Here is a 19,607-nt window from a genome sequence, read left to right on the forward strand (position 1 = left end):
AAATTGAAGTGAAATTGCAAAAAAAAAAAAATTGTTGACCTATAACATGTTTACATCTAAAATGCAGATTTGGTATTAAAAAAAATACATTTAAATATACTTGTCCTTTTAATAATCGTATGATTCTGCTTAAAGTGAAACACCCATTCTGTCAGATGTCTGCTTAGTGCTTTAGTTGCTACGCTGCCATCTAGTGGCGAGTCTGGGTGGGGTTTGAAAGATACGCGGAAACGGGTAACCCGACACTAACAGTTCGTCCTCTGGATGGCTGCAGCAAGGTTATTTCCTCATGCATGGACAAGAAAAATATAGGATTATTTAATCATCATATATACCACATTCGCCTTGTCTCATTTTAATAATCAGTCAGTGATATTGATTATGGCACTGATAATCAGTAGGGTAACTTACGTTCCTTCTGGACTGCTGTTCCATTGATTCATGCAATGAGTAGCCTTCCCTAGTGTAATTTTGATTGTAATAGTCATATTCAAATCAGTATATGGTTTGTTACACGAAAGTGGACATTTGGAACGGGGCGCACGAATACAAAACCTCCAACACAAGTGACATGTATCATTGGCATGCTTATTGGACATCCACACCGACAGATGGCTCCTGAAGATTTAGCGCTCAGCACCCTGGCAATTCTCCATGCGACACCACAAAATAATACAATTCCCCGACCCTGCATTAATGCAGTGCACTGGGCCAAGGTTCGAAACCTACCCAAGTGACCCGGACGCACTGAGCGCATAGGAATGACAGAACCGCGACTCGGCTGTAGGTAGGTACAGCACTGACAGTGCCCCGGGCGGAAGTGTTATTTTAGTGTTAAGAATTGACACATTTCCAAGAGGTAGGCTAATGCTTTATTTTTTTAAACAACGATAGTATAGCCTATTGTTGCAAGGAGACCGTGACGTTTACATGTAGCCCACTATTTTGACGGTATTCCAAAGTCTAGTTTTGCCGAATATGTTGCTTCTAGAATTTAATAATAGACAGTAAGTAGCGGGGTGTCGCATGACATTATCACACAATAGGTCTGGCACTTATAGACCATTCATGTTAAAGGTTGATAGTAGCCTAAATTAAATGTCGTGCCGTGACCCCAGTGTTGTCTTCCAGGTTGCGGAATGCGAGACCGGCCCTCCTACCAACGGAAAGATGAGGGAATGGTGGCTTCTTGTGGGCTTGCTGTGCATTCCTCTGCTGGCAGTCTACCTGCACATCCCTCCTCCCCAACTGTCTCCAGCCCTCCTGACCTGGCGCTCTGCTGGAGCATTCTTCACTTTCAGGAGCAACAATATATTCTACAGGGGTAAGATTTGGCATCAGTAAGAGTAGAATAGAAGGATCGGGTGTATTCTCATTTGATTCAGATTATATACTCCAAACATCATACATTTGAAATTGAACTTGCTTATGAATCCATCTCTCTATCCCCTGCACATACCTGATAGTAGTGCACTGTACTGATTTTTAAAGACTAATTGAATGTGTCATTGAACCAATTGCACTTTATGGCAGCGAGTGTGGAGTCCACTTGCAAAACAAGATTTCCCCCAATGGGACAAACACCCCATTGAAACCTGAATGCAGAGTTCTGTAAGATTCACCTACATGTCCAGAGGAAAACTACAAACAATGCACGCAGGGCAGAATTAGACCAATATCCACTAATAATACAAACTAAAAACATGAGCAATTAAGTTTTGTTAACATCTAAAATACAGCGACCCCCTCTCATATTATTACCAAGCCCTGCAATGCCAAGAGTCCCCTCATCCAGCTGTTCCTGGGGCTGAGGTCACAAACCTGTTCTACAAACACACTGAAGCCTCAGGACCAGAACATCCAATCAGAATAAACCAAATTACAACAGTCAAAACGACATTACTTATTGGGAAACACAAAGCACAAAACAAATGCAGTGCTATCTGGCCCTAAATTGACAGTACACCACGGCAAACTATTTAAGCATGGTTTCTGATCAAAACCTTGACAAAGTACAGGCTCAGTGAGCACAGCCTTGCCATTGAGAAGGGTAGACAGAGGAAAACCTGGCTCCCTGTAGAGGAAAGGCTGTGCAACCACTGCACAACAGCAGAACCTGGCTCCCTGTAGAGGAAAGGCTGTGCAACCACTGCACAACAGCAGAACCTGAGACAGAGCTGCATTTCCTGACAAAATGTAAAAAATATATAACAATTTGAGTGTAATTACCCCAAATTTGAAACCCTTATTCAAGGTTTCAAAGACCTCTCTGATGAGAAAAGGCTACCCGTCCTGTTGGGGGAGGATGCTGAGAGCTGTGGGTTGGCAGCCCACTACATTGCTGCCTGACATAAAATGAGGGACAGTGTCTGATAGACCAACCAACCTTCACATGTCCTCTATGCCGTTGTTATTGTTCAATGTCTGGTTATTTTGACACTTGATTGTTGTTTTTACTGTTGTCATGTTGACAATATTATTTTAATGATGTTAATATAGTAAATCTCCAAAGTAAGCTTTGGCAATATGTACTCTTAAGTCATGCCAATAAAGCACATTTCATTCAATTTAATTGACAGGAGCGGGGTAGGCATTTATTTCACCTGTCCAGTTGTCACACATGAATGTGGGCGAAATAAAGAAACCAAGCTTTAATTAGCGTCTCATTACATTATTGAGATGCATGCAGTGGTGCAGACTGTACTGTAGCCATCTGGCTCCTTCATCAGTACAGACTACTGTAGCCATCTAGTGGCTCCTTCATCAGTACAGACTACTGTAGCCATCTAGTGGCTCCTTCATCAGTACAGACTACTGTGACCATCTAGTGGCTCCTTCATCAGTACAGACTACTGTAGCCATCTGGCTCCTTCATCAGTACAGACTACTGTAGCCATCTAGTGGCTCCTTCATCAGTACAGACTACTGTGACCATCTAGTGGCTCCTTCATCAGTACAGACTACTGTAACCATCTAGTGGCTCCTTCATCAGTACAGACTACTGTGACCATCTAGTGGCTCCTTCATCAGTACAGACTACTGTGACCATCTAGTGGCTCCTTCATCAGTACAGACTACTGTAGCCATCTAGTGGCTCCTTCATCAGTACAGACTACTGTGACCATCTAGTGGCTCCTTCATCAGTACAGACTACTGTAACCATCTAGTGGCTCCTTCATCAGTACAGACTACTGTGACCATCTAGTGGCTCCTTCATCAGTACAGACTACTGTAACCATCTAGTGGCTCCTTCATCAGTACAGACTACTGTAACCATCTAGTGGCTCCTTCATCAGTACAGACTACTGTAGCCATCTAGTGGCTCCTTCATCAGTACAGACTACTGTAGCCATCTAGTGGCTCCTTCATCAGTACAGACTACTGTAGCCATCTAGTGGCTCCTTCATCAGTACAGACTACTGTGACCATCTAGTGGCTCCTTCATCAGTACAGACTACTGTGACCATCTAGTGGCTCCTTCATCAGTACAGACTACTGTAACCATCTAGTGGCTCCTTCATCAGTACAGACTACTGTAACCATCTAGTGGCTCCTTCATCAGTACAGACTACTGTAACCATCTAGTGGCTCCTTCATCAGTACAGACTACTGTAACCATCTAGTGGCTCCTTCATCAGTACAGACTACTGTAACCATCTAGTGGCTCCTTCATCAGTACAGACTACTGTAGCCATCTAGTGGCTCCTTCATCAGTACAGTGAACAGTCTGGACTGCTAGAAGTTGGAGCCCATGTTCCAAGCAGCAGTTTTAGCCCATTACTTTGACATATTTGTGGTGCGTGTAGCAGGTCATGGTATGTGAGGAACAATGTGTATGCTTGACTTTTTCCTCTACCAGAGACCTATGGTGCTGTAGGCAGCTCTGATGTGGTCATTCTCCTCCATGGCTTCCCTACCTCCAGCCTGGACTGGTACAAGGTAAGGAGATGAGAGAAAGGGGCTTATCTATAAAATGTTATGCACAGATCAATTGGTTTGCTGGGATAATTCTTATTCCACATTCTCTCAGATGGTATATTGTGAACAGAGCCATGTTCAATAGGGCACACCGTAGCAAATGGTTTTGCAACCGGACATGAAAACAAGCATCCCTTTTTGGATTCATGTATTTTTGTATGCCTTATGAACATGACCCAGGTATCTGGACAGGTGTCTGAATGCCAGCTCTGTTTCTGTCTTACAGATATGGGAGCCCCTGAATCGGCGCTTTAACCGTGTCATTGCTCTGGACTTTCTTGGTTTTGGCTTCAGTGACAAACCTGTGAGTCGCAGGCTATGGCAGAGTTTAATTGTGGGCTAGTTCGGGGTGAAACGGTCTGAGGCATCGGTTAGAATGCCAGGGAATCTACCAGGGAGAGAGACGACACTGTTTGTGGGTTATTGTGTACAACTGTAATGACAAAGCAAGCAAACAATTGCCAATAACTGAGGAAAGGCAAGTTATGCTAACCTATACACTACAGGAAAGTAGACCAGTAGGAAAATTGCATTAACAATCTTTAAAAAAAAATCCAAATAAGCACATTTTGTTCTAGCTAAGGTGCTCACCTAGACTGACCTTTCTCCCTGACAGAGGCCCCACCGCTACTCCATCTTTGAGCAGGCCAGTGTTGTGGAGGCGTTGGTGTCCCACCTGGGTCTGACAGAGCAGAGGGTCAACCTGCTCTCCCATGACTATGGAGACACTGTGGCCCTGGAACTGCTCTACAGGTGAGCTCTGCACTGCCGCACCAAGTACAATGAAGTTGCCCCTAAACATTGAGCCTGTGTCAGTTTGCATTTCCCCCACTAATGGTCAACGTTGGGCTTGGAAGCCAACCCTGGAGGAACCATCATCACTGAAAGCACTCTGACATCATAGGGCTGCGTCTCAATAGTCGTGTTTTCCCTTCCATTACCCAACAACACAGGAAAGGTGAAATATGATGGAGGCTGTAGAGCTTCTCCTGACTGACCCCTTCCCCATCTTTGTATCTCACAGGAGTGACCACAACAGGACTGGACACTTGACCATCAACAGCCTCTGTTTGTCCAATGGAGGTAGAGTACAGTTTCAGACCTTTTCCTGATTGGCTACAGGTAGCATAAACCATACTTAAGTCAAATGTACCATTTAAATGGACAAAGAAAGCCAGACAAACATTTTAAAGTAATTTATTCAAAGTTGTAGAGCATCATAGCCTAATGATATCAGGATCCAGGTTAATACAGAGCTGCCGAGCCAGGAATAGAAAAGTGTTAAATCTGCAACATCAGAAAGATGTAACAACCTTACCTAGTAGCCATACTGGTGTTACCCAGACAAATACACCCTGGGAAGACTCCAACCAGACACCACCCTTAGCCTTGGAGGACTCCAACCAGACACCACCCTTAGCCTGGGAAGAACCATGTTGTAGCCAACAAGAAACATGGATTATTCATGAAGTTGGGTCAATACTAAGAAATCATGAACATAAACCAGAAGATATCAGAACCTTACTGCTGGTTCCTGGAAACATCCCGGCGCCGACGGAGATGGCCGCTTCGCGTTCCTAGGAAACTATGCAGTATTTTATTTTTTTATGTGTTATTTCTTACATTGGTACCCCAGGTAATCTTAGGTTTTATTACATACAGTCGGGAGGAACTACTGGATACAAGAGCAACGTCAACTCACCATCATTACGACCAGGAATACGACTTTCCCGAAGCGGATCCTCTGTTTTGCCCACCACCCAGGACAATGGATCGGATCCCAGCCGGCGAACCAAAACAACGACACCGTAAAAGGGGCAGACGAAGCGGTCTTCTGGTCAGGCTCCAGAGACGAGCACATCGTGCACCGCTCCCTACCATACTACTCGCCAATGTCCAGTCTCTTGACAACAAGGTTAATAAAATCCGAGCAAGGGTAGCATTCCAGAGAGACATCAGAGACTGTAACGTTCTTTGCTTCATGGAAACATGGCTCACTCGAGACACGCTATCGGAGTCGGTACAGCCAGCTGGTTTCTTCACGCATCTCGCCGACAGAAACCAGCATCTTTCTGGTAAGAATAGGGGCGGGGGTATGCCTTATGATTAACGAGACGTGGTGTGATCATAACAACATACAGGAACTCAAGTCCTTCTCTTCATCTACCTTAGAATTCCTCACTATCAAATGTTGACCGCATTCTCTATCAAGAGAATTCTCGTCGATTATAATCACAGATTCATATATTCCCCCCCAAGCAGACACATCGATGGCCATGAACTAACTTTATTTGACTATGTAAACCACATATCCTGAGGCTGCATTCATTGTAGCTGGGTATTTTAACAAGGCTAATCTGAAAACAAGACTCCTTAAATTCTATCAGCATATCGATTGTGCTACCAGGGCTGGTAAAACCCTGGATCATTGTTATTCTAACTTCAGCAACGCATACAAGGCCCTCCCCCGCCCTTTCGGAAAAGCTGACCACGATTCCATTTTGTTGCTCCCTGCCTACAGACAGAGACTAAAACAAGAAGCTCCCGCACTCAGGTCTGTTCAACGCTGGTCCGACCAATCTGATTCCACGCTTCAGGATTGCTTCGATCACGTGGATTGGGATATGTTCCGCATTGCGTCAAACAACAACATTGACAAATACGCTGAGTCGGTGAGTGAGTTTATTAGAAAGTGCATTGGCGATGTCGTACCCACAGCAACTATTAAAACACTCCCAAACCAGAAACCGTGGATTGATGGCAGCATTCACACGAAACTGAAAGCGCGAACCACTGCTTTTAACCAGGGCAAGGTGACCGGAAACATGACCGAATACAAACAGTGTTGCTATTCTCTCCGCAAGGCAATCAAACAAGCTAAGCGACAGTATAGAGACAAAGTAGTCACAATTCAACGGCTCAGACACAAGAGGTATGTGGCAGGGTCTACAGTCAATCACGGATTACAAAAAGAAAACCAGCCCCGTCGCGGACCAGGATGTCTTGCTCCCAGACAGACTAAACAACTTCTTTGCTCGCTTTGAGGAAAATACAGTGCCACTGACACGGCCCGCTACCAAAACCTGCGGACTCTCCTTCACTGCAGCCGACGTGAGTAAAACATTTAAACGTGTTAACCCTCGCAAGGCTGCAGGCCCAGACGGCATCCCCAGCCGCGTCCTTAGAGCATGCGCAGACCAGCTGGCTCGTGTGTTTACAGACATATTCAATCAAACCTTAACCCAGTCTGCTGTTCCCACATGCTTCAAGAGGGCCGCCATTGTTCCTGTTCCCAAGAAAGCTAAGGTAACTGAGCTAAACAACTAAGCACTCACTTCCGTCATCATGAAGTGCTTTGAGAGACTAGTCAAGGACCATATAACCTCCACCCTACCTGACACCCTAGACCCACTCCAATTTGCTTACCGCCCCAATAGGTCCACAGACGACACAATCGCAACCACACTGCACACTGCCCTAACCCATCTGGACAAGAGGAATACCTATGTGAGAATGCGGTTTATCGACTACAGCTCAGCATTTAACACCCTAGTACCCTCCAAACTCGTCATAAAGCTTGATGGGTCTCGACCCCGCCCTGTGCAACTGGGTACTGGACTTCCTGACGGGCCGCCCCCAGGTGGTGAGAGTAGGTAACAACATCTCCACCCCGCTGATCCTCAACACTGGGGCCCCACAAGGGTGTGTTCTGAACCCTCTTCTGTACTCCCTGTTAACCCACGACTGCGTGGCCATGCATGCCTCCAATTCAATCATCAAGTTTGCAGACCACACTACAGTGGGAGGCTTGATTACCAACAATGACAAGACGGCCTACAGGGAGGAGGTGAGGGCCCTCAGAGTGTGGTGTCAGGAAAATAACCTCACACTCAACATCAACAAAACAAAGGAGATGATCGTGGACTTCAGGAAACAGCAGAGGGAGCACCCCCCCTATCCACATCGACGGGACAGTAGTGGAGAGGGTAGTAAGTTTTAAGTTACTCGGCGTTCACATCACAGACAAACTGAATTGGTCCACCCACACAGACAGCGTGGTGTAGAAGGCGCAGCAGCGCCTCTTCAACCTTAGGAGGCTGAAGAAATTCGGCTTGTCACCAAAAGCACTCAAACTTTTACAGACGCACAATCGAGAGCATCCTGTCAGGCTGTATTACTGCCTGGTACGGCAACTGCTCCACCCATAACCGTAAGGCTCTCCAGACGGTAGTGACGTCTGCACAACGCATCACCGGGGGCAAACTACCTGCCCTCCAGGACACCTACACCACCCGATGTCACAGGAAGGCCATAAAGATCATCAAGGACAACTACCACCCGAGCCACTGCCTGTTCACCCCGCTATCATCTAGAAGGCGAGGTCAATACAGGTGCATCAAAGCTGGGACCGAGATACTGAAAAACAGCTTCTATCTCAAGGCCATCAGACTGTTAAACAGCCACCACTAACATGGAGTGGCTGCTGCCAACATACTGACTCATCTCCAGCCACTTTAATAATGGAAAAATGTATGTAATAAATGTATCACTAGTCACTTTAAACTATGCCACTTTATATAATGTTTACATACCCTACATCACTCATCTCATATGTATATACTGTACTCTATACCATCTACTTCATCTTGCTTATGCCATTCTGTACTGTCACTCATTCATATATCTTTATGTACATATTCTTCATCCCTTTACACTTGTGTGGGTATAAGGTAGTTGTTGTGAAATTGTTAGGTTACTCGTTGGTTATTACTGCATTGTCGGAACTAGAAGCACAAGCATTTCGCGACACTCGCATTAACATCTGCTAACCATGTGTATGTGACAAATAAATTTAGGTTGTTCTGCTCATGCCAAGGAATCTTGATAGAGCCAGGGCACCAATGGTGCACTAAAGGGTCTTCTCCACCCTGGAAAAACAGGCTTCAGGCTCTTCCTGAACCTGCCGGAGCTGACACCAGCTAGTCGGTATGGAACGGGAATAGAGCCTTCAGTCTCAGGAGGAGAGGGGGGCAGCATATGCTTGTCGGTGTCGCTCCGACTAGTGTCTTTCTCATAGACGACTAGTGCCTTTCTCATAGACAACTAGTGCCTTTCTAATAGACGACTAGTGCCTTTCTCATAGACAACTAGTGCCTTTCTCATCGACGACTAGTGCCTTTCTCATAGACGACTAGTGCCTTTCTCGTAGACGACTAGTGCCTTTCTCGTAGACGACTAGTGCCTTTCTCGTAGACGACTAGTGCCTTTCTCGTAGACGACTAGTGCCTTTCTCGTAGACGACTAGTGCCTTTCTCGTAGACGACTAGTGCCTTTCTCGTAGACGACTAGTGCCGTGCTCGTAGACGACTAGTGCCGTGCTCGTAGACGACTAGTGCCGTGCTCGTAGACGACTAGTGCCGTGCTCGTAGACGACTAGTGCCGTGCTCGTAGACGACTAGTGCCGTGCTCGTAGACGACTAGTGCCTTTCTCATAGACTAGACGACTAGTGCCGTGCTCATAGACGACTAGTGCCGTGCTCATAGACGACTAGTGCCTTTCTCATAGACGACTAGTGCCGTGCTCATAGACGACTAGTGCCGTGCTCATAGACGACTAGTGCCGTGCTCATAGACGACTAGTGCCGTGCTCATAGACGACTAGTGCCGTGCTCAAGGACGACTAGTGCCTTTCTCATAGACGACTAGTGCCGTGCTCATAGACGACTAGTGCCTTTCTCATAGACGACTAGTGCCTTTCTCATAGACGACTAGTGCCGTGCTCATAGACGACTAGTGCCGTGCTCATAGACGACTAGTGCCGTGCTCATAGACGACTAGTGCCGTGCTCATAGACGACTAGTGCCGTGCTCATAGACGACTAGTGCCGTGCTCATAGACGACTAGTGCCGTGCTCATAGACGACTAGTGCCGTGCTCATAGACGACTAGTGCCGTGCTCATAGACGACTAGTGCCGTGCTCATAGACGACTAGTGCCGTGCTCATAGACGACTAGTGCCGTGCTCATAGACGACTAGTGCCGTGCTCATAGACGACTAGTGCCGTGCTCATAGACGACTAGTGCCGTGCTCAAAGACGACTAGTGCCGTGCTCATAGACGACTAGTGCCGTGCTCATAGACGACTAGTGCCTTTCTCATAGACGACTAGTGCCTTTCTCATAGACGACTAGTGCCGTGCTCATAGACGACTAGTGCCGTGCTCATAGACGACTAGTGCCGTGCTCATAGACGACTAGTGCCGTGCTCATAGACGACTAGTGCCGTGCTCATAGACGACTAGTGCCGTGCTCATAGACGACTAGTGCCGTGCTCATAGACGACTAGTGCCGTGCTCATAGACGACTAGTGCCGTGCTCATAGACGACTAGTGCCGTGCTCATAGACGACTAGTGCCGTGCTCATAGACGACTAGTGCCGTGCTCATAGACGACTAGTGCCGTGCTCATAGACGACTAGTGCCGTGCTCATAGACGACTAGTGCCGTGCTCATAGACGACTAGTGCCGTGCTCATAGACGACTAGTGCCGTGCTCATAGACGACTAGTGCCGTGCTCATAGACGACTAGTGCCGTGCTCGAAGAGGGTGGAGAAAGACAGTCCTATAAACTGGGGAAGCAACAAACGAAACATTAACTTCAGATAAAAATAAAACATCCAAAAACAATTGAAGCAAACAGTACTTTAATGTTGCTCTTACCTTGTTGATAAGGATAACAATGAACAGCTCAGCAAAGCAAGGAGGCACCTACAGACAGAGGTTGACCGTTAAACAACATTCTCAATGTGATGAAAGTAACATTGCTCTTGCCACCATCTTACCCTGAGCCAGTACGAGCAGCCATGACACCCAATGAACAGTACTGGTGAAGTGAGGTGAAAAGACTTGTGTATTTATATGTTGTGTGTAGCAGACAACCTGTAACCAATCAGAGCCTGATTAGACAACGATGGGCAGCTGGTGTAAACTCACCTGTATTGTCTGATTATTATTATTTTATTTTTTACTAAGACTGCATTTACACACGCAGCCCAATTGGATATTTGTCCCACTAAATCCTGCACACCCTGCTTGTCATCAGTACCAGAGTAGCTCACCCTTAGTTTAACCCCTCGTTCAAATCAGTGATTTTCTGTTCTTACAAATTCCTCTACTCCGAGTCATACACACTATACCGCAATAGTTTCCTATGGGTTAGTGCTATCCGGAATCCTTGGGATGTTCCTACCCTAAACTCTTACCCCCTCAAACTCACTTCATATGTGTACAAAGTAGATTACCGGTCAAGAACTTCAAGACAAAGTGACACATTGCTTTGATAGCCTTTGTCTTACTGTTAACTTGCCATGTTTGATTATGAAATATTTAATGTAAGTAAAAAAAACATTTTTTCTTGAACAGGAATATTCCCAGAAACACACCATCCCAGATTCCTTCAGAAGGTTAGTCAACATTTACTATTCTGGATTATCAGACTGTTCTCAGCATTATGACTGCTTATTGTTGTTCTGTTGAATCATCGCCATGCTGTCTCCCACACAGCTCCTCAAGGACTCCAGCTTCCTCTCTCCAGTGCTGACCCGTCTGACCAACTACATGGTGTTCTCTAAAGGGTACTGTGTTCTCACATACCTTTCCTCCTACTGTACACATCTCTTGAATCTTTAACGTGGACACAGAAGGGACACATGAGCTCAAGCTAACAGCGTTGCAGCAAGGGGCTCAGTCATTGTGTATTTTGAATTATCTGCAGTCAAATACATTACCTTTACATTACCTTTACATGCACAGTCATACATCAATATTACAGTTACAAGTTATGGCAGTAGGCAGATTATGCAATAGTCATGTAAACACTTTACTCTGTTTATCAAAATCTGACAACGTTCTGTGTTTATGAACGCCCAGAGCGCACTCTGGCACTCCAGATGGAATTTACGAACACACCCAAAGTGTCTATTTACGGCGTGTTCGTACATTCACTCAGAGAGCGCTCTGGGCGTTAGTCAATTCAGAGCATTGTCAGATTGTCCGTTAGTACATTCAGAGCGTTTCGCTCTCTGAACGTTCAGAGCGCACACTGGACGCTCTGGCTGAGGAGTAGGGTTGATCCAAGCGTTCTGACCTGACAACGGCAGTCAAGCACCCAAGCCGTTGGCTAGATTGCTAGCTACTTCCAGACAAAAATGAGAACCTCACTCTGACCATTTTACTCGCCCTAGCAGAGCTGGTTTGGCTGTTTTCATGTTATCATGTTTCATGCAACAATTTAATGACGCTTTTTTTTGCCGACATTTACTGGCACCGGCCATATTATTCTGCGCTCTGGCACTCAGACAAGAGCGCTCTGAAATCGAAGTAGATGAACACGCCCTTAGTGTTACATTTAACTGCCAGTGCCAAATAATGCACATTGAAAACTAACTTTATGCCTACCTGTGTTGATTTCCATCACAGGAATATAACTTAGCTTAGGCAGGCTAGGAAACACGAGGGACTCTGATTTCAAGAGAGAATACTTCTGTAGAAAGAATGAGACAAGATAAATTCTTTAAAATCTGCTCCGGTGTATTAGCATCAACTCCTCACATTCGTGAGCTAACATAACTGTTTAGAGTAGGCATGTGCGGTGGCTCCTGTAGGATATAAGGTTAATCAAAAGGAACACACAACACGGGCTACATAGCGAACATAAATACAACTGTTTGTTATGTATTGACCATTAAATTGGCATATGCGATGCTGTGTATGTGAATTGACGCACTCTACTCTCGCACGCAAATTTTGACGGCGTGTGTCTGTGGTTTCGGCTTCAGAAGTAGTTTTCACATACACGCTTTATATGTCAAATATGCTTCCCAAAAATAACGTGGTCGCGGTGGTAGAACGTTTATTTCGATTAGCGATTTTCTGCATTTGTCAGAGTGCCATCGGGTAACCTGATTCCAGACGTGTCCATGTAAACATGATTATTAGAGAAATCGTTATTCTTGCAAAGCATGTAAACGTTTGAATCGAATTATTATATTAATGACTATCCGCAATAACCGCATTAATGTGTGCATGTAACCGTAATGACATATTTACAGTAAGAACATCGTTGGCAAGTTCACTTGGCACAAATAGTACATTTACAGTTATGTCCATTCAGCTAAATTATAAACCCCTCAACCATTTTTACTGTTTCAAAGATGAACACATTTTATTTAAATATTATGAAGGTATTTATATTCGCTGCAAAGCATAGCTGACGAAACAAATTGAATAAAAACATGGAGGATGACCTAACCAGCACTCAACTGTGTTTGAGTGAACATATTTCATGTACTGTAAAGATGTAGCATTTACCCTGTTTACTCTTGGTTTCATGTCAGGCTTGGGGACGTGTTTGGTCCTTACACCCAGCCCACAGACGCGGAGTTCTTGGACATGTGGACAGGGGTCCGCTTCAATGATGGGAACCTGGTCATGGACAGGTACTGTACCATACACTGTTCAGACCTCACTAGTTAAATACCTATACATACGGAATAGAGTAGTCACTAGACAGATCACTGACTCATTTCAAACTAACATGGCTAGTCAAATTTGGTGTTATTTGATACATTGTTATAGGTGAAAGAATTTGATAAAAAAAATTTTTTTTAACCCAACCAAATTTGCACTGAATAAATGTGCACATTTTCCATCTAAATTCTAACGTACTGTATATAAACATAATTGTTTCCACCAGCATAGATTATGTTGTCAACCCTTGTACTTTTCATTTGATATCATTTCTTAGCATGAAGCTAGTTTCCCATTTCAGTGATGGATAAAAGTGATTGATCTGTGATTAATAGTGATGGTAATAAGATGGCATATCCCTTCTCCTAGTATCCTGCAGTTTATTAACCAGAGGGACCAGCACCGAGACAGATGGGTTGGTGCTCTCACCTCTACTTTCATCCCTGGTGAGTTCTGTCTAGTTGCTGAGCAAGGATTGAAACATCAATGCCCGGTTTATGTGAAGTTTGTTACACTAGAGTGTCTCAAGTTATGATTGAACCTTTGATAACTGAATGAAAACAAAAAATGATATATTCTCATAGATGAGTGATATACTGTGCCTTCAGAAAGTATTCAAACCCCTTGACCTTTTCCACATTTTGTTGTTACAGCCTGAATTTAAAATGGATTAAATGTAGATGTTGTGTCACTGATCTACACGCAATACCCCAATCCCTTTGTTATGACAAGCCTAAATAAACATAAAGTATAACAATGTGCTTAACAAGTCAGATAATAAGTTGCATGGACTAACTCTGTGTGCAATAATGGTGGTAACATGATTTTTGAGTGACTACCCCGTCTCTGTGCACCACACACACAATTATCTATAAGGTTCCTCAGTCGAACAGTGAATTTCAAGCACAAATTCAACGACAAAGACCAGGGAGGCATTGGAAAGCCTATTGGTAGATGAAGATTTTTATTTTTTAAAGCAGACTTTGATTACCCCTTTTGAGCATGGTGAAGTTATTAATCACACTTTGGATGGTGTATCAGGACACCCAGTCACTACTAAAGGTACAGATGTCCTTCGTAATTCAGTTGATGAACAGGAAGGAAACCGCTCAGGGATTTCAACATGAGGCCAATGGGGATTTTTAAACTAGTTCGAGTTTAATGGCTGTGATAGGTGAAAACTGAGTATGACTCAAAAACACTGTAGTTACTCCACAATGCTAACCTAAATTACAGCGTGAAAACAAGGAAGCCTGTTAAGAATAAAAATATTTCAAAATGCATCCTGTTTGCAATAAGACACTAAAGTAATACTACAAAAGATGTGGCAAAGAAATGAACTTTTTGTCCAGAATACAAAGCATTACTTTTGGGCTAAAGCCAACACATCACCGAGTACCACTCTTCATATTTTCAAGCATGGTGGTGTCTGCATCATGTTATGGGTATGCTTGTCATCGGCAAGGACAAGGGAGTTTTTTAGGATATGAAAAAAAATGTAATAGAGCTATGCACAGGCAAAATCCTAGAGGAAAACCTGACTCAGTCTGCTTTCTAACAGACACTGGGAGACAAATCCACCTTTCAGCAGGACAATAAACTAAAACACAAGGCCAAATATACACTGGAGTTACTTACCAAGATGACATTGAATGTTCCTGAGTGGCCTAGTTATAGTTTTGACTTAAATCGACTTGAAAATCTATGGCAAGACTTGAAAATGGCTGTCTAGCAATGATCAACATCGAACTTGACTGAGCTTGAAGAATTTTTAAAAGAATAATGGGCAAATATTGTATAATCCAGGTTTGCAAAGCTTTTAGACAGACCCAGAAAGACTCACAGCTGTAATCACTGCCAAAGGGGATCCTAGCATATATTGACTCAGGGAGTTGAATACCTTTCTTATCCAAATATATTACTGTTTATTTTCCATTACCACCCCCCCACTTTAACATTACAGTATTTTGGATAGTTCGTTGACAAAAAAAATGACCAACCTATTTTAATCACATTATGAAACACAAGAAAAATGTGTAAATAGTCAAGGACTGTGAGTCCTTTCTGAAGGTACTGTAATGACAGAAGGGCAATGGCAGGAAGTTAAGATAATGATGTACTGTCTGTCATTCATTCAACTCCACCACTGCTGTTCTGTTGATGTTTAAGATAATGATGTCTGTCATTCATTCAACTCCACCACTGCTGTTCTGTTGATATTTAAGATAATGATGTCTGTCTTTCATTCAACTCCACCACTGCTGTTCTGTTGATATTTAAGATAATGATGTCTGTCTTTCATTCAACTCCACCACTGCTGTTCTGTTGATGTTTAAGATAATGATGTACTGTCATTCATTCAACTCCACCACTGCTGTTCTGTTGATATTTAAGATAATGATGTCTGTCTTTCATTCAACTCAACCACTGCTGTTCTGTTGATATTTAAGATAATGATGTACTGTCATTCATTCAACTCCACCACTGCTGTTCTGTTGATGTTTAAGATAATGATGTCTGTCTTTCATTCAACTCCACCACTGCTGTTCTGTTGATATTTAAGATAATGATGTCTGTCATTCATTCAACTCCACCACTGCTGTTCTGTTGATATTTAAGATAATGATGTCTGTCTTTCATTCAACTCCACCACTGCTGTTCTGTTGATATTTAAGATAATGATGTCTGTCTGTCATTCAACTCCACCACTGCTGTTCTGTTGATGTTTAAGATAATGATGTCTGTCTGTCATTCAACTCCACCACTGCTGTTCTGTTGATGTTTAAGATAATGATGTTCTATCTGTTGATGTTGATTTCCTGCAATAGGTAGGTTTGTGCCTACTATGAAACTGCACAAAAACAAGTTACAGTGGCATGTCAGTTAGTACACTTCTGAATGCCGTTGTACAGTGACTGTAAGCTGTAAAACTCCCCTCTAGTTTAGACTGAGGTGACCAGCGAGTCAGTCAGTGAGGCTAAGCTACTTAGCGCAGACTAATACCTCCCAGGAGTTTATTAGCCCATCTGTGCCCCATTAAGGTTAGCTGGTAGTGGCGTGAACGGTGTGATCCACACCTCCCTCCCTACTACACATGGTCCCCATCCCCATAGAATCCTGTTCAACATCTCACCGTGAAGCGTTCCGGCGTGTCATCACTAGATGCATTGTAACATTTGATTGTTATGAGAAGGCATGTGGTTTTACTTAGATGCTAATTGACAAAACTGTCATTGAAAGGCAACAAGTTCATGGAATCCCACTCCTCCACGTGATCTCTCTACCTCCTTGTCTTTCAGTTCATATGATCTATGGACCCCTGGATCCAGTCAACCCTCACCCCCAATTCATCTTCCTTTACCAGTAAGTGCACCTCTTCCATACTCTTATCCAATTGACATGCATTGAGTTATTTAAGTGAGTTTCATTCACATGCACGGGATCATTGCCATTCACTTGTATTGGGTAGTTACATTTGTGAGTGTAGAAATATTCAATGAGTTTTGCTAGGGTTGAGCTTGCATGGTAAATGAGGTCTTTCCATATGAAGAGCTGTAGTATCATGTAAAACCACATGATGGGGGTGTTTACAGTGAGTGTCTGAGGCACAATGTACTCCTGTTTTTTCCTGTCTGAAATCAGGGAAAAGGGGATACCTAGTCAGTTGTACTACTGAATGCATTCAACTGAAATAGGATCCAATGTTTGGTTGACGTCTAAAACGTGATATTACTTTAATACACTTTCTATGGCGTGTCGAGCCTTTATTTTGCAGTAAGGTACATAAGGTAGTACCTCTTCTCTTGTTGTTGGAGCACAAGCCTGTGCATTCCTTCTAATGTCTGCAAAAATACCAGGAAGGGTATTTAAGCCCTACACACAGACAAAGTATATTGTAGAAGTATTTTTGGCCTCAAAGCTCAGTCCATAGGTTGTGTAGAATGTTAAATGCACTCTCTTTGTCAGAGCAGTTTATCGTACTAACAGTAATTGTCACTGCCTGGCATCGCCAAGGTCATGGGTTCAAATCCCATCCAATGTCATTTTTAACATGAACCTCCTTTCTTCAGATGTCTACCTTTAACAAGTGTTTCCTAGTTAGTGTGAAGGGGTCTGTGGTGCTGGTGGATGCTCCCTGCCTCACACAAATGAGGTTGCTGGTTGGAATCCCAGTCCTGGCTCTGGATTGAAGAGGACCACCCTTCATCTCTGAGATGGGGAGCGAAGAGGATATGGTCCCTGTATTCAGAGATATAAATTCAGATGGCTATGTAATAATTCACCAGAAACACCATGGTTAAATCTTGAAAAAATATATTGTTTAGTCTTTGCTTCTGCTTGCCTTGAATTCTACTCACTTCTCCCCTCTCGGTTGCTACCTTCCTCCACCACCATACTTGAACTGGTCCGTGTCAGTTGCTGGAGTTTCAGCTGGTCCAGTTTGATCATGTCTTTAGGACCCATCTGGATAAATCCTTCTTTTGACTCTCTCACCATTTGTCCAACCACCGCTTCACACTGCTAATTACCACCCCAGGATATCTTACGCTCCCTGCCAAGTCTTTTCCCATGGACACTGAGAGGCAGACAGACATCTTTCTCTTATGCCACCATCTTTCATGACGTCTTTGTCTCCTTCAACATAAGGTTGTAGTCCGAAAAAGCAGAAAACATGTTCTTTGTTCCGGTCGGTCTGTAGCCTTCTGACAGCCTCTGTGCCACAGGATATATTGAGGCTATAACCTTAGCTACAGAACCACTCGGGTTTTGAACCATTATCTTGCTCTGCAAGCCAGTGACAATTCCACTCAGCCACTGCAGGATTTAGTTTTTTTATTATCTATATTTCAAAGTTACTCAAGACAATGCACCACCATTGGCCTTGAGTTGTGTGGGATTTGTAGACTGATGTAAGGCACCACAATTATGCAGAACTAAAGTGAAGATTTGAACCCCGTCTGACTCGATTGAAGGCGACTGACCAGAACGAGAAATTGTAGGCTATATAGAAATGTTGCTCAAATTGAAAATCATTACAGAAAATGATTTCTATCAGCCTAATGGCTCTGTAGCTAGATCTCACATTCCAGTGTTCGGAATTGTAAACAAGGCTGCATGTAATTTCGCTAAATGTGACTCCGTGCAGCCAATGGCAATGTGCGCTTTAGGTATAATGCTAGGAGACGCTTGTGTTTGACAGCGCTAATGCATTCCACCACTATGCGGATGTCGGCTAAACCGGAACTGATTGATTAGAGCCCCGAGACAAATGCTTAAATTCTGTATATACAGTAGTAGACAAAGTATTTGGGTTTCTGTATATATCCCCCATCATTCATTTGGGTATTACAGAGAGCAAGTATTCCTTTTGTCCCTCCCAACCCAATGTTGTCATTTTCATTCAGGAAACTGGTGCAGAGGTCTACTGTGTCGGTTCTAGATGAACACATCAGCCATTATCCCCAGCTGGAGGACCCAACTGGCTTCCTCAACGCCTACTTCAGCTTCATCAACGCCTTCTGAGCCAACTCACCAGCATTAGACATTCTCAACTTGACATCTGCGAGCATAACCTGGGTCATGTTCATTCGGGCTCACAACGGGAAGGTTAAAACATTTTTGCAATAGGAAAACAGAAACACGCATTTCTTATTGGAGTTCAGCCCTATTTCAGTGTTTTCTTCCATTTGGTGCCTAATGAACACACATTTTCACATCTCCCATTGTGGAAAAAGTTGTGAGGATTCAGCTCTGACTGGGTCGGTCGTGAACAAACACCTCCAACCTGGATGAGAACTGTGCACATTGAATCATAGCTGATATGACACACAGTAATCTTGAATCCATTCCTGGTATGTCATCAAAGAGCCAAGCCAAGTTGGACAGATACTGTCTCCTGCTACTCGGTATAAATAAAGTGACAGTACTGAATGGATGATCTTTCATGCTTCCAGTAAGATTTCCTAAGGTAATCTCATCTATGGGGTCCAATCTATTTGTTGTTTATGACAAATTGATGGGTTGCAACCTGTTACGAATTACAAAGAAAATCATTTTGATATTTCTAGAAATAAAAAGGAGTTTTCCATAAAGCTTAACAATAA

At 43.7% G+C, this 19,607-nt stretch overlaps 1 protein-coding gene across 3 annotated transcripts; it reads left to right on the top strand.

Moving 5' to 3' along the window:
- Window positions 1-220: 220 nt before the first annotated feature.
- LOC109876616 (mesoderm-specific transcript homolog protein) lies at window positions 221-19,604 on the top strand. Of its 3 annotated transcripts, none has more exons than XM_031815360.1 (12): window positions 221-787; window positions 1,132-1,324; window positions 3,860-3,939; window positions 4,205-4,282; window positions 4,595-4,731; window positions 5,003-5,061; window positions 11,398-11,438; window positions 11,539-11,609; window positions 13,371-13,472; window positions 13,873-13,949; window positions 16,803-16,866; window positions 18,909-19,604. In XM_031815360.1, the coding sequence occupies exons 2-12, from the start codon at window positions 1,171-1,173 to the stop codon at window positions 19,024-19,026; spliced, it is 981 nt and encodes a 326-aa protein (XP_031671220.1). In that variant the 5' UTR covers window positions 221-787; window positions 1,132-1,170; the 3' UTR covers window positions 19,027-19,604. The 3 variants fall into 3 exon arrangements, with proteins under 3 accessions (XP_031671220.1, XP_031671222.1, XP_031671221.1); XM_031815362.1 differs by having other exon boundaries at window positions 465-1,007; window positions 18,909-19,601; XM_031815361.1 differs by having other exon boundaries at window positions 774-859.
- The last annotated feature ends 3 nt before the right edge of the window (window positions 19,605-19,607 follow it).

Source organism: Oncorhynchus kisutch, unplaced genomic scaffold, assembly GCF_002021735.2.
Source record: "Oncorhynchus kisutch isolate 150728-3 unplaced genomic scaffold, Okis_V2 Okis09a-Okis19a_hom, whole genome shotgun sequence".
Taxonomy (NCBI): Eukaryota; Metazoa; Chordata; class Actinopteri; order Salmoniformes; family Salmonidae; genus Oncorhynchus; species Oncorhynchus kisutch.

Bases quoted from the DNA above. Each gene is read 5' to 3' on its own strand.
- LOC109876616 (XM_031815360.1), top strand. From the start codon at position 1,171: ATGAGGGAATGGTGGCTTCTTGTGGGCTTGCTGTGCATTCCTCTGCTG. The intron at 4,283-4,594 runs GTGAGTCGCAGG...TCTCCCTGACAG, and splicing joins TTGGCTTCAGTGACAAACCT to AGGCCCCACCGCTACTCCAT. The intron at 4,732-5,002 runs GTGAGCTCTGCA...TGTATCTCACAG, and splicing joins GCCCTGGAACTGCTCTACAG to GAGTGACCACAACAGGACTG.